General features: G+C 44.0%; 1 protein-coding gene and 1 long non-coding RNA gene across 2 annotated transcripts in view; one reads left to right on the forward strand and one right to left on the reverse strand.

Moving 5' to 3' along the window:
* Positions 1-1,683: 1,683 nt before the first annotated feature.
* Positions 1,684-10,549, reverse strand: LOC146206649 (uncharacterized). The gene is made up of 2 exons (XR_014704485.1): positions 9,735-10,549; positions 1,684-1,888 (listed from the first exon to the last, which is right to left on the reverse strand). It is a non-coding gene; the product is annotated as an uncharacterized LOC146206649 (long non-coding RNA).
* A 334-nt stretch (positions 10,550-10,883) lies between these two features.
* Positions 10,884-26,416, forward strand: part of LOC146206650 (rhotekin-2-like) — a 215,251-nt gene continuing 199,718 nt past the window's right edge. The window contains exon 1 of the mRNA XM_084591415.1: positions 10,884-11,130. Coding sequence (XP_084447541.1) covers positions 10,993-11,130 — 138 coding nt within the window. The 5' untranslated portion in view covers positions 10,884-10,992. The remainder of the gene's footprint in view (positions 11,131-26,416) is intronic.

Consider the following 26,416-nt stretch of genomic DNA (forward strand, 5'->3'; position numbering starts at 1 on the left):
AGGTGCTGTATAGAAACTAGCTGATGTCGTCCTTGCATGATGGAAACTGGCAGCTTGAAATATGAAATCTATATGTGCCAGGAGGAATTCTATGTAATATTAAGCATTGCAATACTTTGCTTGAAAGCATATGCTTTTTTTTTTGCTCATTAGTTTCATTCACAGTGAACATATGAGGTGTCCACTCGGAGACATTTACTCTATTTTCCTTTTCCAAAAGCTTGCTTCGTCCCTGACAGAGTACTGCCAAATTTTTCAGTTTTAAGCTAAGAAAATTTCTCACTGCAAAATTGGAAAGTGTGCCAAGTAATTAAGTAAGGCAACAATGCTATGCTTCAGAATACTCAGGCTACTGGAGGCATTAAGCTGAAAGTTTCATCATTAAAATCTTGTCAAACATGAGGATAGTCCGAAACTGAATTGATAAACTACTGATGTTAATACTGCATTTATGGTTCCAAAAATGGCTGGGATCACACGTGTATGCTGATGGTACAGTGTAGCAACTTTTGTTGCTATACGTACCTTAATTACTATTTCTCAATTTTTGGAACGCTGTCATCTTGACAATGCTATTTTTTTAACTGCCGATTTTACTTACAATTACTGTGCCTAAAGTTAAAGGTGTGGGAAAGGTTATACCAGAAACTGAAATACACATAAATTGAGCAAATGCAACAAATATTTCGGGGGCACTTCAGCACCGCTGTTAAGGAAAACATGCCACAGCATTTACGACTCCTGTATCCTCATCCCTGTACATTTAGTTGGCTACTTGTTGACTCACCAATCTTAGTTTGCACTTTTATCACACATACCAATTTGTAAAATTACGAATTACCACATTATGTAAATGAACTCCCAACTCACACATCTGACGGGATTCTGAAAGACAATGAGTTTTTCTCATGTCAAAGGAGCTGCTTGGGTAGGCAGCTGGACCATACCATGGTCCTCACATCACAGACCAATCCATCCGGTCATACTATCTGCCACTCATCCTTGTCGCTCAAATTGCAGTTTTTGGTAAATATGGCCTTTTAATGCAGTCACATTAAATTAGGCGAGGGCTTCAACTATTGTTACATGTAAAGAATTACTGCACACGCTTTTAAGGCCCTTTTAGTATGCTGTCTCACCATCCCAGTAGCATAGAGGCACAGCAATAGTGTATTAAGCGGGCATCCAAGGTTAGATCTAATCTCATTGCTACAAGCATGTCGTGATTAGCACTGCCAAATGTTTGAGCATTACATGAGGTGACAGTATGGGTGTAAGTAAGCATTGAAATTAAGAAAGTTGCTGCTCATCTGCAAAATACTGAATTAAACAAATCTTATGCAATTCAACAAACACCGCCCACTTTGCCATTTTATCATCAGTCCCTGTCTGCAGTTCGAAACATCTTCATTGGGCTTACCTCTAAAAATTGTCTACGAAATATATCTGAACTTTTCTTACTTCACTGGTTTTGCGGATTATTTCCCGTCTCAAAAGGAATAACAAATACATGTGGTTCTATGACACATACAGTAAATACTTACCTTTCTAGGTAGGTTACAAAAAGGGAAGTAATGCAGAAGGTAGGCAGTCTAAACATAAATGAGTGTGTCAACATGGTGTTTTGGCACTGGAGTGTTTATTACTCCAATCATGTGCGTTAATAATGAATGAAAAGGCACATAAGTAGGAATACTTTATTTTGACACAGAAGCTATGGCCAACGTGTGTGTGTTGCCATTACGCTCGTAAGTGAAGTGCAGACTTGTGAGTACACTGTTGAGCCAGTAGCACAGGGAGCAGTCAACTTGGGCCAGGGAATGCCATGCTTTGAAAGGTGGGCAGCTGTTGTGATCTCTCGACTAGTATCAGTCACGTGCAGGATCGGCTGTCACGGGGAGAAAAAACAAAAGAATGCAAGCTCAGAACAATAACAAAACACCCAGAGAAACTCAGAGATGTACCAAATTTAAATAAAAAGATAGCAGGACTGCAGCTAATGCAGCAGCTCATATATTCTAATAGTGGATTTGCATATGGTCACTACACCCTCAAAAAGGAAAGAAGCACAAATGCTGAATTCATGACTCGTCAAAGGAACCAGACAAGAAAAGTGTGCACCCTGTAGCATAGCTCAAGAATGAGAAATGCCAAAACAGCGAAAAGGTTACCCTAAGTAAGGCCAGTACTAGTGGTCTCTGCATGCGTGTGACAATGTATCACTGCAGTGCACATGCACAGCAGAAATGGACACCATGGGTGGTAAAGAACTTTATCAACACTGGCCGCAGACATCAGAACAGACAGCTGATTGTGCTTTGGTATAACGCAAGCGTGCGGGCTTTGGTAGGTTGTGAAGCATATAAATAAACGTTGAGACATCTTGAAAACAATGTGTGCACATTTTCATTTGCTGCTGCATCCAAGAAGTTTTGCTTGCACTGTTCATTAGACGACATGCGTTGCTCTCGGATTGTAGCGTTTGTCGACTACACAGCATGATTCCAGAATTGCGACTGACTCAGCTGTGAACATTTCATTTTTCTAAACTTGCGAAATCCTTCCTATGGGCTGTGAAAAAGAATGAGGAACTGTTCCACCGAAATGTAGTCGCTCGCCCTCTATAATGCACATGATGGCAGCCATAAGTCATTTTGTGCCAAACAGTAATTTCCATACAAGTAACAAGAAGTTCTCAAACTATGTGACAGGACAATAGCTATTTACTTTGAGGGTGGCCACAGCAAACGGGCAACAACCACAAGATGGGCAAATCCCTCACCGAACTACAGGACCACAACAGTTGCTACAATGCTAGCATCATAAAACCTCTGGCTGTCTGATATATGGTCCTCATCACAAATACACCAGTTCATGTTGTTAAGGAGGCTGTCCATGAGCGTCATACTTCTCAAAGCAGCTAAAAAATATTGCAAACAGAGACCAACACTTGATTTTAAGTGCAGTAGCAGCACTACTAACATTCAGTGTGTTAATGGAGTATATATAGACACCCTGAAACAGATGACAAAAATTCAATTATAAATTATTTAGCGGTTGAAGATAAAAACCAGGTGATGATCTGTACAGAGTAATGTCTTGCATGTCGTTAACAAGCAAAATGCGACCAAAATTAGGTGCATATGCTCCTGTAAGATGAAGTGCTGCACTGGCCTAGCCCAAGCAGTGCGAGTACCTCCAGTCAAAACGCTTTCAAGTGCCATCATCCATGAGATGGTTGCCCAATAGCAATCGAAATTTTCATAATGCAGCGTTCCTTATCTTCGGCCAGCATATTTCACTCTTCCCAATGGATGCAACCCTCCCCAAAACTCCAAATTGAAGACATCAATTCAGTCATGCAGAATTGTCAATAATGACCTGAACCACAAACCAACTTGGAGAGGTGGAAGCAGGCTCGAGCACTTTGAAGCTATAAAACGGGAGTTTTGAAGCATTCAAATTGTTTTGAAGCACGTTTCTAAAGTCAAAAGATTTTATTAGCTCAATTTTTTATACCTGACATACCAGAATAACCTATTTGATTCCTTTTTATTCAAAGATCAATGCATTGCTGAAAATGCAAGACTAACAGCCAAAACATGTATAGATGTTTAAAATAACACAAATGACCTTAGCAACAATTTGGAACAAACTATTAGAAAATGCAATGCTTGTTTCTATACTTGATGCCCGAACGATAAGTTTGATAAAAACATGACTCTTTTAGCTTGAGAAATGTGGACTATACCACTATGATGTGCTCAAGCACCACTAGACTAGTTCGGAGTTCACATCAATAAGCAGCACATTTCCACTCTCTATCTTGTGCAGATAATTTTTTTTTATCCATGCCTGTTCTGATAAAATTTCCAAGGCACTGATCAGTAATAACTTCAGTGAGGATAGAATGCACTCAAGGATAGCCCTTTCCTCCTCCAGATGCCCTACTCCACGGCTTTCTGTCAGTGGCTTCTCATGTTTTCGCTTGAGTGGCACCGGAGCTTCCTTAATTTTAACATGTTAATGATGGGCCCTCCATGCCTGCCCAACACTTGTGACATTTCTAATGATTGACACCTTCATGGTGTCACACCCATAATAGTGTATGTTTGACAAGCTTATTATTAACAAAGAGGTTCAATGAAATAGATCTATGACTGCCAGAAACGAGGCTCATGCTGGTCTGGCTTATGGGATTTAATGTCCCAAAGCAACACAGGCTATGAGAGGCTCATGTTCTTCTATTTAGCAGAAAAGGAAAAAATTGAGGAAAGCATATAATTAACTAATAAAAACAAAATCTGCATTGGTCATGAATGGCAATTAGCAGTGTATCTACTCTCAAATGAGAAATAACTCATTGCAAACTAGGAAAACAAAACAAACAAGAAACATGCCACTGTTGAGGTCCGAGACCTCCACATTATGCATCCCATGCTTTACAAACTAGCTACAATAATGGCTGTGCAATCTTTTACTTTCAAGCTATTTATGTTGCATGTATCCCAACATAGACAGCGTTCATCAGTGCTAAACTAAACCACAGCAGCAGACGTGGGAATGCCCTGTAAATACAGCAACAAGGTTAACGACTGGGCGAGTTGGTAATCATTCATTTTAAACCAGCCAAAAGACGAGACACAGAAGCCAGCCTCATCTCGTTCGCTTCTATTCTCTGTCTCGTCTTTTGGCTGGTTTAAAATGAAATACAGCAAGTGCCAAGTAGAACATGATGTGGAGCGTGGTGCCTGAAGGGTTGTGTATGAATGAGCCGCGCCGGCCGCCACTGCTCGCAGTGTGCCCAACCTCCGACAGGCAGTGAGACCCACGGATTCGGGCAGTACGGCCAGTGTGACTCTTTCGTCTTCCCATGATAACTCTAGACTTAGAAATTAGCTGAAAACGAATGTATTAGTTTAGGCCGTTTACAGTCTCCAAACACACCAAGAAATATGTCAGCTGTATTGCATTTCGCTTCTGCTTAAAGGGGGACATGGCTCTTAAAGTTATTTTCCAATTTTTGACCAAATTTGATAAAACCTGGCATTCTGATTCAGTTTCTTGCACTGATTTCAAACATGCAACCATTTTTCCAACTGGCCAATTAGTTCAAGAGATAATGTAATTAATTGTTCATAATTTGCAGAAACAATGAAAAAATAACAGCACTACAAAAAAATTCACATGGACTTTGCTAGGTACTAGAAAGCATAATGAATACAATGTTAGGAGCATTTCTTTATTTTTTTTTTAACAAATATTAGCGCTGTTATAGCAGTTCAAAGTTTTCAATTTTGCTCTAAATCAGACAGGAAGGCACTCACATTTGGAGCAGTGAATTTTAAACTGCTATAACGTCGCTAATATTTGTTATACAAAAGTGCACGTAACACTGTATTCGTTATGCTTTCTAGTACCTAGCAAAGTGTTCACGTGAATTTTTTGTAGTGTGGTTATTTTTTCATTGTTCCCGCAAATTACGAACAATTTCATTTTATCTTCTGAACTAATTGGCCAATTGGAAACATAATTATATATTTGAAATCAGTGCAAGAAACTAAATCAGAATACCAGGTTTTATCAAATTTGTTGAAAAACGTAGGAAAAATAGCTTTTAGAGCCATGTCCCCTGTTAAGGATGGCGACAACGAGACAAACGCGAGAGCTGCCGCTTTCAACTATTGTGACAAGAATTCCCCACCGGAAAGGAACGCGGGGTGTTTGGCCAGATGGCGACAGCAGCCCAAGTCGGGCCATCGGGAGACAAAAAGGTTCAAGTGAATCCCGCCGTCTTCCCGCCTGGGTCAGTACCCTCAAGCCGGCCACGCGGTCATCCGCTTCGTCTGGCCGACAGCGCGCAACGGCCCTTGCGACGCAGACGGTGTGGCCCAGACCAAGTCCTCGCTAGCCATCTACACTACGCTTCTCCAATTCGTCTTGCCGACAGCGCGCAGTGGCGTGTTTGACATGGTTCGACGCGGGAGTGCCCCCGACAATGGGACGCAGACAGACGCCGATCGACGCACGTGTGTGCCAGACTGTGAGACGCCGGCAGTCAGTGAGCTCCTCGTGTGCTGCCCTTTACACTGCCACAGCGGCTTCCTCCTTCCCCACCAAGTCTAAACTTTCGAGGGAGCCCCCCGAAAAAAAAAGAAAAAAAAAAAAAAAAAAAAAAAAGAGAGAGAGAGAGAGAGAGAAGGTAATCGGATTTCTTGTGAGGAGGCTTTAATATTTAGACACCGCGTGCAGCAAAATATAACATTAAAATGTCGAGGAAACGCAAGGTAGCCAATTGCATGTGTATGTAGTCTTCACGCCATGCCAAAACGGCCGTTAGTTAAGCGTAGGTATCACCTCCGTCAAAGAAAGAGAAAACCAATATTCTTCCCAATTTAATGTATCTGTGAACTGGAGGCGATGGTGGTAGAAGAAAGACAAGAAGCTCAGGCGGCGTGCCCGCCCTGTGGTGTGCGAGAGGCGCTGTTATATCATAGCTATATTTATAGCACTGCCGCCAGGGCCGGCATGTGTTCTGGCTGCAATGCTCTTCGCTTATTCTGCATGTAGAAGGTACCCCCCGCCTTTAATTTCCCCTTTTGAGAAAGATGGCGCCGTTGCGGCAGCAAGACTGTATCTGTGGCTGAGGAGTCCCGAGTGTTGAACAGCAACCTTGGAAAAGGCCAAACCTCATAAAGCGTTCAAACGTTGGCCCTTCCCAGTGGTTTGTATGAGGTTTCCAGTTCCTAGTCTCCAGTGGTATACAAAACTGATCATATGCGGAAGCACCTTATCGCAGACCAGACTGTCTGTGCTCGCTGATAGCTTAAACAGCCTCATCCAGCGCTACTCTAATTTATTAGGCGAATGCCACGCTGCACCACACTAGAGTAACCCGCACATGGCATTTTAAGCTTTAAAACATGCAAGAGCGGTGTCTGACTGCTGCTCTTCAGTCACAGAGGGGAGCAATTTCATATATTCGTTTGAATCGTTCAATGGGCCCGCGCACGTCTAATTGCTTACGACATTAATTGACTCATTTAAACATTGCTCATTCAAGATTTATCTTATTTCAACGTCAAGGAGATTTCTAAACTTTATCAAGCCTTTGCGGCTATTTCTGTCATGAGACGTTCCAATCAACAGCTAAAAATGAAAACCATACCTACGTTTGGTTTTGAATTTTCTCACAACGAAAAAAAAAAAAAAAAAAAAAAGTGTACATGACAACAAAAAAACAAAAAACAAAAGAGCTATGTCTGGAGTAATGGTCCCCAACCGGCTCAAGGTATGAGGATGCTGTAGCACAGGCGTTCGGATCACTTCGGCCACATGGGGTTCTTCAATGAAACTGTCATCTATAGCATATGCCTGCCATGCTTTCAGCTCCGACCGAAATGCTGTCTCCCAATTAGGATCAGACTAGGGTATCCCAGCTCAGTACTCGAGAGCTTTAATGACTAAGCCACCGCGGTGCCGTAATCAGTAAATAAATAAGCTATGAAGACTAAACCTTTTTCTCGGAGCGTACCAGTTATTTCATCCTTTTCATTGCTGCGACGCCGCGGATTTTTACTCTGACAAAGTGACTATAAATCGGACATCGGCTCTCTGTGTACAAGCCCGAATCCGGCTCGGGCCCGCACGTTTAAGTCCACCCCGGGTCCAGCGAGTCGGCCCAGACGACCCGTGGGCTGAGCCGCACCCAGCTTTTGGGCCGGCCCATGCCCACGCAGTGTCGTGTGAAGCACGTGCTACCTTCACCTGACACTTCTACACAAAGTTTGACGATCTTCTATTTTTTCGGTTCCTGGGGCTGCCTTTCAGTGGGTCGCTTTCTACTTTAAGTCTGAAAGGTAGGTAAGGCCGGCAGAGAATATTGTGGGGACCGCTTCCTTTGCTAGCAACGAGCAACGCTTTGTAGCACATGCCCATTTAACTCTGTCATCCATGTTTTGGACACAAACCTGGGCTTCAAATGCCCCTCACAAACAGTGACTGTATAGCTCGGTCCTATCTTGGTATGCCGGCCGCCATAGCTGAAGCTGTTCGACATCTTTTCGCACCGAAAAAAGCTGTCATTTTTCATTGCAGAATACGTAGCCTGTATCGCAGTGGAGAACAATGCACGTTTTTTCCACATTACATTACAACTTAGAATATACCATGATCGAAGAAAGGCGTGGAGCGGGAGCGTCAGCGAAAGTTGAGAACTGACTGCCATTCCTTGCGGCAACCAGCGAACCCGCGGCCACCAACAGTCAACGCAGTCTCTCGGCAGCCTACAGAAATCAGCGCATCGGTATCGCCACTTACTGCTTGGTGTGGAGCAGGCCGCTCACACATTTCTATTCTAACACCATGATGCGGAGGTTGTGTGTCCGGGCCGACCAGTGGCATATGGTAGTTTTTTGCTTGACAATTACCTCAGACAAACTCATTATGAAATCCATTGATAGCCACGCCATTATGGGCATAGAGCAGAGGTCTCAAACTCATATTGCTATGTGGGCCGCATTGACAAAGCCTTTTCTCTCATGACCCAGGAGCCAGAAAACAAAACAACAGGAAACAAAGTACAATAAATAATGATAAAATGAACAAAAATAAGCAAAACTTCTTTTTTCCAGACCAAGCCCTTCCATTATTGCAAAAGAAAAGCAATGTGTGCTCCTTTCCGCTTGAATGCCGGACAAAAGCAGTTTCAGGATCACTCGGAGAGAGGTACTGAAATGACATACCTGTTAATAAATACCACACTTATAATCCTCAGCAAGAAAAAAAAAAGCACACTTGGAAATAAAAGAAAAGGCAGGATGTCTGGCTCCTTGCTTTTGAAGGCATAGTGATGTCAAATGAAAGTTCATGCAGATTAAGTGGTCAACGCCTTATCAAAAATGAATGTGTACTAACTGGGTACTAAGTCTGAGCTTATTTTAGTTCGAAATTAGGGCTGGTAGTAATGCTTTCAAAACGTCGGCTAAAAATTGAGCTGGGCAGACTGCATCACGCAGCTTCGCTGGCCGTGCTCTAAGACCCCTGGCATAAAAGGATCATCTCTGATGAGCGGAAAGAGACTGCCCGGCACTGCTGCGCCAGAAGATGCAGGAGATGACAAAGCAAGTGAGTGCGAGGGCATGCTCACAATTCTTGCTGCTACAGTGAGCCTCATTTGCTAGGCTGCTTTGATTAATGTGAAGCAACCCTGCCACAATCGGCTGGTAGGTATATCGGTGCCCGGAGAAGCTGTCACTGTTTTTAGCTGCTCAACGGCCCTGACAGTAACTAAATAAATAAATAAATAAAGTTCTTGCAGCAACTTTGTCACACGCACAAAAAGCGACACAACCAATCTGTGTAGGAATACCATTCGTTAAAGAAGGCAGCTTTGCTAGTTTCTCACAGCGAATTGAGAAGACAATATAGCGTGGTTTGATCTTCCATCTCGTGCAAACATTTGTTTGTTTTTGGAGCTAGTCTGGTTTTCTGTCTGAATCAACTGTTACATTGCACACTGTTTGCGATGCATTAATTGCAGCTGAGAAAGAAAGGCTGCGAACTACAAGCTGGACACCGCAACTGCAGGAAGCTGCAGGGATGCTTGCTTATTCGAATCCTTCATACACTCTATGCAAACTGGTGACCTGTGCCATGTTCCCCATGTAAAAATTAAAACAAATGACCAGTCCCGGTGGCACAGCAATTGTTTTGAAATTAAGTACAGGGCTCACCTTGTGGCATTGGAGCATATGCTGCCTCCGCCTTTCATAGTCCCATTTGTTCAGCCTCAGCAACCAGCAAGCCCATGCTAGACTCCAAAACACATATCAGGAAGGTCCCCGCGTACAAATATTAGACGTCAGCTTATAAGCGATGTTTACACACACAAAAGAAATTAAGGCAAGTACAAGGCGAAATCGCTTACCTCACCGTAATTAGAAAGTGGCCCTGCATACACTTGACAGTGCGCAGTCATAAAATGAGGTATGAAATCATTATTCTACACCGCGTCATTACAATGTGGGTCACACAAAGGGTCACGTCGCACAAATGGTTAGTACGTCGTGGTGCACCGAAACAAAAGCTTCCCACACAGGCCTGTGTGATCCTCGCCTTTCCTGCTTCTACGCGTTGTTTTGTCATGTCCTAGTATCTCCTTAAGTCCCTCCATCAGCTCAAAGACGTTACAATCAATAAATATTCATCCAGACCGCTGAGGAAAGCTCACCCAAGTTTCCCGCCCTTTTTAGGCGCACGCAAGACTGGTAGTCAGGCGTGTTTTACATGACTGAGACTTTCGTGCGGTTGGCCTAATAAACGGTATTTAACCGCATGTTCCTTGGTGTAGAACTACGTTGAGCTTTAGATTGAAACATTCTATAATACACCTTTGGGCCGTTCGGGCCCACTGCCGGCCAAGCAGGCTCAATGGTCGTCAACAGAACATTTGGGCGCAGGGAAGTTGAAAACTATATGTAGAGTTCCAGACAGCGGGCAATGACTCAATACATGCATATTGAAATATCTAAGAAATAGAAAAAATTGCTGACGTACCGTACAACACGAGAGCGCACGGCTGGCACGGCGACGCAGCTCCCACGGCTCCGACGACCAGCCATTCTGCTACTAAAAACAACCACCTACCCACAAAACAATAGCCGGACGTGACGTTTTTCTTAAACCGGATAAGACGTCATGGGTTGCAGCAAGCATTTTGCTCCTGCAACCCGGTTGCAGGAAGCATTTCGCTGCTGCAACCGGGTCGCAGCAGACGGCGCCAAAAATGTAAGCAAGCGCACAAGCGCGCTCCGGCCGAAGGAAGCCGCAGTAGGCGGGTGCGCTGCAGTAGCGCTAGTAGCGCTGCACGCTGTTTTTGGCTAGAGTGGCTCCGCTGCAGCAGTGCGCAGTGCCTCCTCCTGGCTTGGCTGGCTAGTCTGGCGGTCGTATCTATCCGCCTTGGACCGGTCCGCTCTATTCAAAAGTTCCAAGATGGCGCCAACTTTGAAAGTGAGTCGACGTGGTGAGAAGCGTTCGGAAAAGTTCGAAAACAACTTCGATTATCTCAGATTTCTGAGTGAGCCTCGGAAGGAAAGATTGCGAAGAAAGCACACATCATCGGGACGAAAGGTAAGGTGCTTAGATTTTTCCTAGACGACTAATATTTCTTTCCCCGTTCCGGGCACCCCCGGACCGTTACGCACCGACAGCTGACAAAGCTAGCAGAATTTTCTTGGTGGAATTCTTCCGGTACTCGCCTCCGTCTGGCTGCTTAGGGCGACGGAGACAAATTTTCGCCCTGTTCATGTCCACTATTCTCTCGGTACTGTTTACCGCGGGCGCATTCGAATGAAGTACTTTCCAATGACGACAACCGTTAAGTGCGAAGCAAAACATCTCTCCGCATGGCTCGGCGCAGGTATAAGCAGAAACAATGAACGATAGTGTGCGACAACCTAAACTCGGTTGTAATTAAAAATTAATAGGATCTGTTTATATGTATAGCCCCGTGGGTGCATGCGCAGACCCCGCTGCAGTGTTCCCAAGTGTTGAAGCCGCTGGGCTCGCTGTTTTTTCTCCTGCTCACTTAGTTTTCCTACGCTATATTAATATTATTTGCCACTCCCAGCTCGATCGTTTACCGAAAGACGGCCGCGACGGCTGTGAGAGTACGATATATAAATGTTCTCCTGTTTCCGTGGGAAAAAATGCTGCATGAGCTTAGAGGCTGGGAGAAATTTGCTCAAGTAATTCTGAAGGTTACCGACAGCTAGCTATAGCATAGACACTACATATAGGTATGCTTGTTTGTGTAGCATTTTACCTGCCTTTAAACAATTTTGTATGTGGTCATGGGGTCATAATTTTGTAGTTCGCGAATTTACTAGTTTATGTGGCACCTGATGGCGAAGGCAAGAAACGAGTTACAGAAGTCCGAGTAGCAGATGCCCCTCGCTAGCCTGATCTGATGGAAGCCGGTTTGCACATGGAGCTTGTAAAAAAAAAAAAAAAAAAAAAAAAAAAAAAAATACACGGGGCATTAATTCGAGTGGTCTAAATGTGTGTGTCAGCACAGTGGCACATATACTTCGTGGTGTAACGATTGGCGCCCCAGAATTATATGTAGGCTGTGGCTAAAGGTACGTCGGACGGACCCGGTGCGTTTTTCTTCGGGATACGTCGGACGGATCCGGGAAATATTTTTCAGAGGTACGGCGGACGGACCCAGTCGGTGGGGTTCAAGTTTAACGTCCGATAGACCCTATGCATTTTTCTCCGGGATACGCAAGGTAGATTGATGGGGATGGGCCTTTTTGGACTTGGGATACGTCGGAAAAGCCGGATGTGTAGATTGCAGTGGTTACTTGCATACAGTTAATACAAAGGCTTTGTATTAACTCTATAGTTACTTGGTAGCGATAGCCAAATGTAGCCAAATCGAATTTGATACGAGGTGTGCGAGGTCCAAGTAGTCCAAGCACGGTGGATCCAAGCATACGTGAAATGTGAAATTACGAAGAACAGTACAGTGGCAAGAATAGTGCCTAGAATGGGTGATAGATTTACGTGAGTTGGACAGCGACAGAGCGGCAAGCACGACCAGAGCGCAAGCGCATGTAATCGCGGTGTTGACGGCCAGCCCGCGGCCCGCACGCCCGCTCATTTGGTCCTCGTTATCATGTGGATGATCGTCTACGACGTTAGTTATGTAGTTTTGATTCCTCAAAGTTTCCTCACTTCAATCTGCGATGAGATGCGTCACGTAAAGCGTCGCTTTCTGCTCGTATTGAGGTTTATATGTGCTTGGCTGTGCTGCAAGTTCTACATATACATACAAGCGGCGCTGAAAAAGCTGGGTACCGTCGATGTGTCTCTAGCCCAAGCATCGCGTCATCCTTGTTTGTTGTGCGAATGGAGGTGTAATCGCCGTTTTTTGTTTTCCGTAAGATGTTATGATGTCCGTGCTACGTCGTAACGAAAGTGACGAGAGTGCCGTGATGATGTGATGCGTGCGCCGATATCCGGACGGACATCAGCGCGTCCATTTATGATCGCCGATGTTCCGAGTGCATGCTAGTATTTATTAGGTGCAGTGGTAAGTCCAAAAACGTGGCGTAATGAGATTCACACGCGCTGTGCAATAGTCGACGACAATAAGTCATCGATAATTTGTTATCATACTGCACTACAGAGCTCAAAACTCGGAAAATGTGGTGTTTCTACAAAGTACACGCCTGTTGTTTACATTAGTGCGTTTTGAAGGTTCGAAAAAAAAAATTAAATGGCAATACTTTAATCTGGCCTTGCACAAAGTTGTTGGGAATGCACATGATACAGTTTTTGCATGTTGGAGTAGACAGAAAAATAAGTGCCCAGCCCACATTGTCGAGATACGCATTACTACAGGTGAAATGGTTCAGGCTTCTGGGAAATATCAGCTGCCTGGCACAGCATCTTCCTAAATGTTCAGGCTTTTTACTATTGTTGAAGGCCACTTTATCATTAATAAAGGAACGAATATGGTTTATGTGTTAATGACTAGTGCTTTTTCAATGTATTATGTTCTTTTTTTTTTTTCCCCCTAATTTCTTTTGCTTTTTGATGCTAGACAAACTCAAATGGTACTCTTTTAAACTTCTCTGTCCAAAGCTGAACATGAATATCTGCCATGCATGTAACAGCTGTAATGCTGGAAAGGTTACACACTGCGACATCTCAGCGACACGTTAAGCTACTTGCCCCAAGGTCATGATATTTAATCCCAGTGATAGCAGCCGCACTTTGGTGGAGGCTAAATGCAAACGTATTAGTTTCCTGTGAGATGTCAACGCAAAGTACAAAGTCCAGGCAGTCAATTTATCTAGAGCTCTCCACTGCAGTGTTCTTCATAGCTACATATGTCACTTTAGGATGTGAAACCCTACATGCCACATGTAGGATGTGTTGTTTTTTAGATTTTGGAACCTCTCATTTATGTTGCACAACATTTGGCTAATTGTAGTTCTCAAACAGTTGTTGAAGATGAAACCAAAGCAGTTATTGGCATGGCTTCCCGCTTGGATTATTTTGCTAATTGCAGTTTTTTGAAACTTGCATCACTGCTAGACAGTTCAAATAGCAGGCAGTTGAATTACAAGAATGATGTGGATCATGCATTTCAGTTGACAAATAGAAAGTAATGGTCCCTTCCATGCATGCACAGGTGCCCATAGATAAATACATAATTGGGTGTGTGATTGTGACACATATCAAGGGTCTACAGAAAGCCATGTGGAGCCAGTTTGATATTCTTCATGAAGACTAAAATAAAATTGTACAACAGCTGCTGTCCATTGCAGAAAAATTTGGTCATTTTGTGTGTGATTAACTGACCATGAATAGCATTTTAATCAGAGTGATATATAATGCCTGGTTTAGCATCCTAAAACAACTATGAGGGACGCAACAGTTGAGGGCTCCTGTACAATTTCGACCAAGTGGGGTTCTTTTACATGCACTGACACCGCACAGTGCATGACAGCCTATTGTTTTGCCTCTATTGAAATGCCTCTGCTGTGGCTGGAATCAAATCTGCATTCATGGGTTCAGCAGCCAAGCACTTTAACTACCGAGCCAGCACAACGGGGTCAAGTAATAAAATGCACGCCATTACATTTCCTTCACAGAGCTAATGTATACAAGAAAAAGTACATAGCAAAAAAAAAAAAAACTAGTTTTATTGCACATTATATTCACATGTCAGTAACATCCTCTAGGAAGAAATTTTTCATAATATTTGCATGGAAACAATGAACATCTTACAAAAACAAAACAATGCACTTACTGCACTCCAATTGTTAATGGGCAAGGTTGCATCTATGCTACTAGACTGCACTTCTCACAAAAAAAAAAACCACAAGCCCCATCTGCTTTGGCCAATCACTTGATGAAACTAACAGAGACAGATGTCGCACACCACAGGCTGGTCGTCTCACAACATATCTGCATTCGTTGCATTTCAATTTCATGCCTTTCCACTTAGCTTCAACTGTTTCCAGCATTACTAGTCACCTATCTTTTGTGAAATATTTTTTTACGCTGTTCAGATCAGCATCCTTGTTAACGATGGTCTCTAGCATTCTCGATGCTATCATTTTCACATCTTCTTCACCTGGAAGAATGAAGAAAATGAAAAGCCTTGAGCAGACAAAAAATTAGGGAGGCACCTAATCTCCACCTGTAAGGGTATGATGTACCAGCGTTAATGGCTCTTGTCAGCAGATCCCACTGTGGATTCCCATTCATTTACATGCCCTTTGCTACAAACTTAATCACTAATTCCTTAATTCATGTCTCTGTTATCTCACACATACTCATTAGCATGTGATCGTAGGCGCCCTGTTATGTGATAGACAACCTGGCATAGACCTCTGTAAGCCTCGCGTTAACCAAGCTGTACAAACATGCCTCCATGGCCTTGGAGTAAGCTTTCTTACTCGAAGCTGAAACGTCCCGGAACATATTTCAAAATATAACTTTGTAAGCTCGAGTTAACAGCCCCTGCCATGTCGTGTGGCCTCGTGACAGTTGGCTCGTGGTACTTTTGGCTTGTGCATAGGGTCTGTCTGTTAATCATGATGGCTAACATGCATGAAAAAGATATTTTTGCACAAACATTGGTGGCAAATGGTTAAGTGGCAAATGGTTAAGATTCTGAAATGTACACCTATATGCATGCAAGGGCGGCATCATCACATAGCATAATCAAGAGTTCTGTCGGTACCTGCAGTTACATGGCACTCCAATGCCCATTAAAGGACCACCTCCGACAATGGTTGTTGTTACCACAAGACCTGTTCTAACAGCGTGCTGGCACCATTCCACTGAGCGATGGGCATATATATGCATACCTTAGATAGCTCATGATTATGGGTCTCATTATGACTTCCAAGGAGTTCCTGCCGTCAGAAGCCCTACACTTTATGAAAGCGGGACAGCTGTCTTGAAAGGTGATGAAAAGAAATAACCAGGTTATCTTACCACAACGCTAAATTACAGAGGGTGAATATGCTGCATGAAGATACCAAGAAGCTTGTACAAAGGAAATTGAGAGTGAAATGGCAGGATTTTTGAAACATTGAAATAAACAACAAACTAAACTTTGTCAAACCTGTCATCGAGGAATGGAAATCATGCAGTCATCAAAAACACACCATGGAGTACATTTCAGGTCATCTTCACAAAAGACACACCCACACCTGACACACAGCTTCATACTTATGAAAGATGACAAATCAATATGCAAGGAGTGTGGATATGAACTAACAATAAACCATGTCTTTCTTACATCTGTGCCAGACTCTACTCGAGAAAAAAGGAGGAAAACATTTTGTACAATTTTGCAACATCCCTTTCCATCCCAGCATGATCCTAGGAGAGACTGCACTAGTCCATATTCCCTGCATTTTTGGTTTCCTAAAATGAGAATGTTCCTGAACAAGCCACGTCCTAAAGAACACTAGTCATTATTCACAAAATAAATACATTAAACCTTATTCTTGGTGCATGACAGCATTAGTTGGGTATGCATCATAAAAACCAACACAACGCTTATAAGCTTTCAGTCTGGTGTGGTCCTTATTCACGTGACAGCGCTGTCATGCGGGTCTAATGTCCCAGCGATCGGAAAGTGACCTTTTCTAAATGCTAGGGTAAATTTAAAAACTGTGAAGGCGATTCTACAGATCTCTAAAGACGCGCGGGTGTTTGGTTTCGACTGGAGTACTCAAGTGTTTTATCAGCGTTCACCTGCTTTGTTGGAAAGCCTGCAGTGAAAGTGTTAAAGAGGAGACATTTTTGAACAGTACGTTTCTGAAGGCGTTGCTTTACTTTACGGGGCCCACAAAATGCAGCTGAATGTCAAACGCCGCCTAGGTAGGTTCTCTAGCAAGACAGCGGTGTAGCGTGGAAAATTGCTCCGCCGGACCAGCGCTGACCGCGGACTTGAAAGGCGAACTGTTAAAACTTTTAGCTACTGACCACACCTGAAACACTGAGTTGTGCATGGTCAAGGCAGAATTTTTCCACGAGCACTGGTAGCTATCGATTTCGCGCTCAATATTATGAAAATCCGTCCTCTCTTCAGTGGAGCATTTATGCGCATCAGGGTAGGCCAGCCGTGGGAACACGGATGCGTGGTTGTAGCAACGATCGCTTGCATAACACTCTCTGCACAATTCCAAGAATCAGCTTCTGCAACGAAATGTGCAGCGCACATTTTCTACCGCGTACTGAAGTCCGGCGACGCATGCATATCTCCCGCGCTCGTTCGGGTCACGCTAACCTCGAGCATGCGGGCGTTTAAACTACATGTACGCAAAATTCAACGACGAGAAAAAGATGCAGGCTGAGTACTTGTCTAGACTTCCTCTAAATACCAAAAAACATTGCTGTTTGTAGGGAAATGGATCATTCGCGCTTCTGGCTTTCCGGTTGTGGGTTGTGCACTTATGTATTGCGGTGAAATGGGTCTTCACCTCGACGAGTCGACGTGCAGCTTGCTGCTGTAACTGCGCAGGCTTCTAGAAGATTCGGCGTGTCTTTTGCCACCTACGGCTCTGAGGTAGAATCTAAAGGAAGGATTTAACTAGGATCATTCTATTTCCTCTGTTTGCATGTGAGGAACGAGCATTATGACGTATGTCACATACAGCATATATACATACTTTAGACGACCGAATGTTCTGCACGGCGAGGTGTGTGTTTTGTGCCGGCGCTCGATCTTCGGAGGTCGATGCAGGGCCTAAGACAGCGTAATTGCAAGGAATAGCTCGCTTGCATTACGGGCAGATCGAGGTGATAGTTTAGTGCGAAGCGAAAGCTGCTCGTGAATGTGCGTGTCTCGGTGCCAGCTGGTGGAGCTGGTGCAGTACGTCGCATCGCCTGCAGCTATATGCGTGACAAGCGATGCTTGTCGTACACAATCCTGATTGAAGAGCGTGATCTATGTTAGGATGGATGAACTCTTCGTAGCACCTCATCGGGAGTCGCGGTGCGACATACGCGTTCGACGTGCATATAGCCATGAGCCTGTATATCGACGTCCGCCATATCTTTACGAGAATCGAATGGGTACGTCGGACGTATCTTTAGACACTTCGTTATAGGCATCGTCAATCTCTGCGAAATGGGATGAAGGTATGAGGTGCTACGAAGAGTTCATCCATCCTAACATAGATCACGCTCTTCAATCAGGATTGTGTACGACAAGCATCGCTTGTCACGCATATAGCTGCAGGCGATGCGACGTACTGCACCAGCTCCACCAGCTGGCACCGAGACACGCACATTCACGAGCAGCTTTCGCTTCGCACTAAACTATCACCTCGATCTGCCCGTAATGCAAGCGAGCTATTCCTTGCAATTACGCTGTCTTAGGCCCTGCATCGACCTCCGAAGATCGAGCGCCGGCACAAAACACACACCTCGCCGTGCAGAACATTCGGTCGTCTAAAGTATGTATATATGCTGTATGTGACATACGTCATAATGCTCGTTCCTCACATGCAAACAGAGGAAATAGAATGATCCTAGTTAAATCCTTCCTTTAGATTTTATATCTATTCTTGGTAGTGTTTGCTGTAAAGTATGTTTCCTTTTCTTGCATCAAATATCTTCTCCTAAGCTTCTTATGGTAAAGAACACTTGCGCAGCTTTCGTGTTTGTACTCGTGTTTGCCACAGCGACATTGGCACGCATAAAAATAAAATGCCTAGCTGTGATGCCATGATTATAGCGCATTTTAAGCTAATGATAAGAATGTTTTAAATGTGAAGACCGGTCATAAAATGGGAAAGTTACAAAAGAAGGCCACATATGGGCTTCTGCCGCACGAGGCGGACTTACGGTCTGATGGCGGAACGAATCACTTGCCCATTGGTGCAACTGGTGCAATTGACCCATCGGGTCCCTGATGTGTAACAGTACTAAAAAATATTCCACCTGAAAATCAGTTATCTGGTGCAAGCAATATTCTCCTTGTGCCTCCTGTACCTGCCTCTGATTTCTTATGTTCTCTTTACTGTAGAGCATTTTTAACTTGCATACCGAGCTGCACTTGCTGTTGTTGCAAAAGTGCTAAATATTAAATAACATAGGCTCAACAATGAACTAACCGAGAGCGGTGTCATAAAATCCTTGCAGCAAACTTGCATGCTGTTTTAAGAAGGCTCTAGTGTGTCAATGTCTACATTATAACGACATAATGTTCATGATGATTGCCCGCATTCGACATACTTCTCTTGAAGAATATTACTTTGTGCACTATTCTCACTTTTCCAGTTTACACTTTTTGCGGCTAAGTAAGTAACGGTAGCAAGTGTGACATTGTTCGAGTTGCTCAAAATCATGAAATGGTATCGAAATAAAGAATGAACACAAGGTATTGGAGCCGCATACTGCAACACACATGGGCATTATTACTTGCTCTACAGTGGAGCTTGCATGGAATGCAAAGCTGCTAACCACACACAGACAAGGAGGGCTCTTGGCTGATACATAGCATAGAATGTTTGCACCGTCACTGGAGCCACACTTCCTGCTTTATGCTTTCATTTCAAGTTGACACACAAATTTTACCTTTCATTGTTTAATTTTTGCAGTAGTGTTGTTCCACTACGAACCCAGCATTGTTATGATCTACTCACAATAAGAAGGAAATGAGTGTGGACAGTAACAAAAACAGTATGCATGGATTATTTATATTACTTTTGATATACTAGTTTCCACCATAGCCTTATGCTGTCCTTCTGTGTCCTAATATTCGAGCAGCTATGCCAAACACGTTAAGTGATCCTGTCGTTGCTTCCAGCAAGGAGCGCAGTGCAATTCAATGTCAAAGATGTCATTTGTATCAAACACCAGAATACACAAATAAATGGCAGCGTTCACATCAAAGTGCAAAGTGAAGTTTATTGCTGAAATTTGACATTCTCATCTCATGGCACTCAGCTCTTTTGAACATACAAATCCCTACTACACAACAATCACATACATGTTTACTTGCAAAGCATTATTCCACGCATCAAAACCCAGTGTAATGCATACTGATTCCATCAGCAGTAGCCATGCAACACTGGTGCGCATCCAAACAGAAGGAAACCAAAAGGGCCACTGTCCACCTTCCGGTCGAAAATATTTTCTTCCCCGGTGACTGTGAGGCTTTGCCCCCAGAACGCAAAGGCGAAAATACGTTTTTGAAAAGAGTAATTAATAACGCAGTTACAGCCACCCCAATCACCCGATGCGTCGCGCGCCGCTGCATTCATTGCATTCAGTCCAGCTGTGGTGAGGGAAAAGCGCAGCGAGCGACGTACACAATTAGTCGTGTATGCCCACCCTTCACCCGTCAGTCAGCAAGACAGACCAATGGATGTTGTTGCCTTCTGACGTCAGCCTAGCGGCCCGACGGGCCAGCGTAGAGAACAGGGAAGCTGGTTTCCCGGAGGAGAGGATGAGAGAGCTTCGATTTGTATTTCTGCTGCTTTGCGACACGCATATTGCTGTAGCATTTTGCACAGATTATCTCCGGTACCTGATCGAAGCAGCCATACCCTGGACAGTGGCCCTTTAAGTGAATGAAATACAGAGTAACTGTGCAAAAACTTCCAAGAAGTGTATCTTTTCCAGGGTAAACAAACAGCAGCAGTCTTTATGAAACTGAGCCATGGGTGTCAGCAGGATTTTGTTTTGAAGGGGGGTAAACTCGTTGCATGCACAAATGGCTGGTGTTGCTTGGGTGAGGGGCAACTGCACCTTTTGTACCCCTCTTCTGACGCTTATGAACTGAGCTATATATCTTATTGATGTTGTCACATGGTAGTGACAAGGCCGTAGGCACAAAAGAGAACACTGGTGTAACAGTACTGAAATCAACTTTTTATTGGGCTGACTTGTGCCCGCAAAAGAACTGAGCAATTCGGCAGTGGCGATAGCAGCAAATGTGCTTGTCAGTCGTCGAACAAAAAATGCCCATTTAACCCATCAGCGCTCAATTTAAAGGCGGTGAAGAAAGATACCTAGATAAAACTGCAAACGGTAACTAGCATACCCTGGAACATTGTAGAAACACATGTGCTGGCTGGAATCTTTCGAGATGCATCTCGAAGTATCTTCTGCAACAAAGGAAATAATAAAGCTGGGTCTCGCGACAACGAGCATGAACAAACAAAAAGTACATAATTGATCCCTGCTCTACAATCACAGTGACAAGGCCGTATGCCGCCGGTGTTAAAAAACAACAAATAGAGATTTGAATGGTTTGCGGCAATATATGAAATGTGCAGCAGGTTGGCAATAAAGTGATGAACTTTTACAGAATGACATGAAGCCTACTTGTCCGTGTCATTTTGAAGTTAAGAAACCAAGCTTAAGACTATCAAGTACTATGTGTAGTGTGCATGAGGTTCTAGAAATTGTTGAACTAAAAAATTTGCATTCATTCTGGTGAAACTTCATTGCAGGTCCTACTGACAGAAGTCCTACACAGGTTTGGCTTTAATGTGCCATGTATATAATATTTACAATTGTAGATATGCATTATACTGAGCTCCAGAGAGGAGAGTATAACAGCTTCACAGTTTGTGAACTACCTCATTGAACACCCAATATCCGTTAGCAATGATCAGCAATTTACTTCCCGGAGGAACTGTGACATGATTTGTGCCTTGTAAATTTTTACAAGCAATTCTTCAAAAGCCTGGAATGTGGCACTATTACAGCACAGACTGACGCAATATAAAGAATCATCACTGCAAAAGACAAAGCCCCCTCTTTTAGCTGGCACTCAGGCGATTTGTGTCACTTGCCTCCCTTTCAACTGCTTAATAATTTCTTTTTAAAATTTTCCAGTTTCGCTAGGTACTTAATCTCTTAAAAATTATTCACCCCTCACATCACACTTTTCATGAGAAACAGATAATGTCATCTGTAGAGCACCCAGATAGGAAACTGATGTGAAGTATGTGGTGCCTGTTTTGTGCATCTAACGTCTACAGTTTTATCTGTAGCCATTTTTGTATGAAATAGATACACAATTTATTTTGTGGTTCAAGCAACCATGCCTGGATACAGACAGGCTTGCTTCTCAGGATTCAAAGAATGGATAAATGGGCTATGGAACGAAAAATGGTAGGGGTAACGTTAAGAGATAGGAAACGTGCGGAGTGGGTCAGAGAAATAACTCAAGTTACTGACATTCTAGTGGAAATCAAGAAGAAGAAATGGGCAGGACATGTAGTGCGAAGAGAGGGTAACCGATGGTCGCTTAGGGTAACAAACTGGATTCCAAGGGAAGGAAAGTGTAGCAGGGGGCGGCAGAAAGTTAAGTGGGCGGATGAGGTTAAGAAGTTCGCAGGGGTCAAGTGGATGCAGCTAGCACAGGACCGGGTTAATTGGAGCAATATGGGAGAGGCCTTCACCCTGCAGTGGGTATACTCTGGCTGATGATGATGATTATTAAATGTTCCACGTGGATTCTGCATGAAATGTATTATCCCAGTGTGCAGATGCATCGTTAACAAAAGGTAACCAAGCAGCAAGATTTGTTAGCCTTGTAGCACAGTACTGTGCTACCCTTTTGCTCACATTTTAAGACATTCTGGTCTTAGGAGCGCCATACAAGGGCTGCACAATATGGCTGGGGAGCAAACCTTGTTGCTTAATTGTTGGTAGAGACGACGTATGCAGTACAGTGAGTGGTATCTGAGCCATTCTAGGGAGTGTCACAGGCTGGATTGGTTTTCTGTCACCCTCTGAATTGCGTCCACGCACATGCACCCAGACTCCTTTTTGCAAGCTTCTGCGCACAAGCTCTTCAGTTTGGTACTTTGGAAACTCTCGCGAAATAGGTGACATGTTTAGCAGGCATTTTCAGCTGCATTGTTGAAAAAAACATAATCAAAACAGTGAAAATTGCAAGCAGTAAATGAAAGAGCACTAAGTTGGAAAAAAATTGCATAAACATAACATTATGGTTAAGAGAGCCTCGGCAAACTGCATGCAAAATGTCTTCACAAAGGAGTTAAATCATTCCCTCTCACCTCACTGTCCCGGGAGACTCCCATGAGCCCTAGGAGATGTAGCTCATGCTGCAAAAATTATTTAATCCTTTTAACAAAAATATGTGACATCTGAGAAACGTTTGGAAACATTGAATTAAAAATAACAGCCATATGTATTTCAGAAGTCCAGTCAAGTATGCAGACCTGTCAATCCCACAGTGCTGAATCTACTATAGAGGATGCCAAAAATACTAAAATTCAGTGAAAAACATTGAAATGTTTTGATTACTCAAAATCTCTTTTGAATGATAGAAAACAGAACAGTCTCAACTAGAGTTTTGAAAAGTCATGTAAACACAACTTCAGACAGAAGTCTTTGAAGTGAAACGCTGGGACAGTACTGAGGAGGTTGCTGCTTTGCCTTCCGCAGAAAGTCCTTTTCAAATACCTGATTGTGACAAACTCCAGACCCCTTGCATTTAATTATCAATTAACAGCTGTTCTAGCTTAGTTTTTGGCATGGAGGAGCAAAACTGCGTGCATGTCTTCTTGACTTTGCTAAGCAGCTCTCACTCCTGAAGACTGGCAACAGCGTGCTACTGCTCGTCTATGCAGTCCTGAATGGCTACTTCTACTCGATCAGAAAAGCCGTGAAGAGACAATCTGTTTGGATAGTGGCGTGGTCCACTTCAGAATTAAAATTCTAACCTTCTCGTTGGTGTCGACGATACTTGCTGAGGCCTTATTCTTTTTTGTCCGAGATGCAGCAGAATTTCCCGACGACCGGCATGCGCAACATTCAGCGGCAGTAGGTGCAAAAAGCGTACCTTTTGCCTTTGCCAGATTTTTATATGCACAAATACGAACACTTCAAAGTGCTTCTTGTGGACAATCGCACCCGCAGCAACTACGCTGTCAACACAATACAGCTTGACAGCCTCGGCTAACCGAAAAGTCAGCGATGGCGGTGACCATGTAGCCGTACGTTTTTGAATGGGGATGATCTCGACAAGCGATGTGGCAAACAAATAAGATGCGGAGTGCACAGCCCGCCATGAGACGGCGCACGCGGCACAAAACCAGCTGGGCTCGCGTTTTCGCAAGTCTACTCGGTCTAACCCTGCTGCCTTTATTTAGTCAGCACGCGAATCGAGAAAAATCGTAAAATGAGAGTGGGCACTACGATACTCGTAAAAGAGCACTGAAAATCGGACACTTTACGATAAAGTCGTAAAACTTGGCAGGTATGAATTACGTCTACCTCTTTAACATACAACGTAGGTGAAGTCTTCTTAATTAGAAATTCACGGGACCGAAAAAAAAGTTCAAATTATTCAAAGTTGAAATTATCGAATTGCGTCGAAGATATTGACAAGAACCACTTGCGTTACGGTAAGTTTATTTGGCGAAAGATTGGGCAGTGGTTTAAAAGAGATTTTTCGCAGTGCCACCAATGCTTAACTGCGTTCACGCTGTCGGGAGCGTCAAAGTAGAACTGCTCGCAAATGGAAAGGTCTTCCCCGGCATCTTTCACTGCGCGACGCGGTAGTGGCGGCCGCCCCAGCCCGCGTCGCGTGTGAGGCTTCACCGCACGATGCGCTGAACGGCACTTGGCGAGCGCTCATTTTCGAAGCAGCGCAAGAACCACGCAGAAGACGCCACTGGTGATGCTGCGATCGGTTAGCTGGATGATGCGAAACCGAAACAAGTAGTCTCTGACGTCCGTGCGCTTGCTCCGCATGCAGTTTCGGTTTGACGACCGCTCATAGTGGCGCGCTAGTAATACTTGCACGCGACGGTGCGAAACCCGCACCGCACACAGGCGACCAATAGTCGAGATGCAAACACGCACGAGAGAGAGACGGCCCAGTCTTGAGATAAGTGCGCGCATGCGTGTGCGATGGACGCGGCATCACTGATTGCCATCGTTCGGCGGTTAACTGCATGAGGGGAAATTTTGTTATACATTATTTACTGCTTTTTCGCGCAATCAACGTGGCTATTCATGTTTGGTAATGTTTGCGCATCATGCCACATACAGAATACGCACAGTTTCGGTTTCTGGTTGCCAAACGAAGGTGGTGGTGAAAACTTTATTTCCGTAAAGAGAGAGAGAGAGAGAGAGAAAAGAAAGACATTTATCAAATGATCAATGGGTTTCTTTCCGTTGGCTTCGTGGTGTGGCCGTCAGACCGTGTCTTTCGGCGACTTCCAAAGCCCAGCTCACCGCCCGCAGTTGTACCACAGGTTCGGAGCTGGTCACCGCAGCCTCCCATTGTAGTGGGTTAGATAATAGCCATTCGGCTTTGGGTTGGAGCTCAGGGCACATGTGTGAGATATGAGCTAGGTCGGCCTTTTTGGCATCGCAAAGCGTGCATTCGGGGGTGTACAGCCCTGAGTTGACCAGTGATAGTTTGAAAGGGTTAGGGAAGGTATCCGATTGGAGCTGCCTCCACGTCACTTGCTGGATTTTACTAAGGGATTTATCCGGGGCTGGGTATTCTAGTCTGCTATTCCTGTAATACATGGTGATTTCTTGGTACGTTATCATGCGTTCCTTCACCCCTCGCAAGCACGATTGGTCCACTGCCCGGTTGACGAATCCTCGGGCTATATTGTGGGCCGCTTCGTTCCCCGGGTGGGACGAGTGCGCAGGGACCCAGATAATTTTAATCTGGCGGGGGGAGAAATGTGATTTTTTTAGGATTCTATATGCCGTTTCGTGAATTTTGCCTTTTCCAAAGTTACGCACGGCCGTTTTTGAGTCGCTGAAAATAATTCCACAGGCAGTATTGGTGATTGCAATTGCTATCGCGGATTCCTCCGCTTCTTCCGCGCGTCTGCCGAGGACGGTAGCGGCGGAGAGGTGTTTAAATTTTTGGTCTACGATGGCGACCGCGAAGGCGTGCCGCTCTTCGTGTTCGGCCGCATCTACGTAGACTGCCTCCTCGCAGTTCCCATAATGCTTGTGACCCTAGTAGCACAATATGTTTCTGTAACATTGCAGCAACATTGTCAATGTTGTATAATGTTGCGATAACATTGGACTACATTTATCCAACATAATGCGAAAACTTTCAACATTCGATAACGTTGCTGCAATGTTAACAAGTAACATGCTGGCAATGTTGCTCTAAAGTGGTCTTTCCACATTGCAGCAATATTGTCAAATGATGTATAAATGTTGAACCACATACGATGACATTGCTATAACATTTACTTTATTGGCTAACTGTCGTTCTTTCAGACTATTTCTGCAGCCCAAACAGAAAAGCCGGTATTAGGTCACTCCATTGACCTTGTAACTTCCCCGCATGACAATGTTTATTTATTTTTTAGTTTGAGTGCAACCTTGCATGTCATGTGCATGCGATGAA

The sequence above is a fragment of the Amblyomma maculatum genome, chromosome 1, assembly GCF_055883805.1.
Source record: "Amblyomma maculatum isolate TAMU_Amacu chromosome 1, ASM5588380v1, whole genome shotgun sequence".
Lineage (NCBI taxonomy): Eukaryota > Metazoa > Arthropoda > Arachnida > Ixodida > Ixodidae > Amblyomma > Amblyomma maculatum.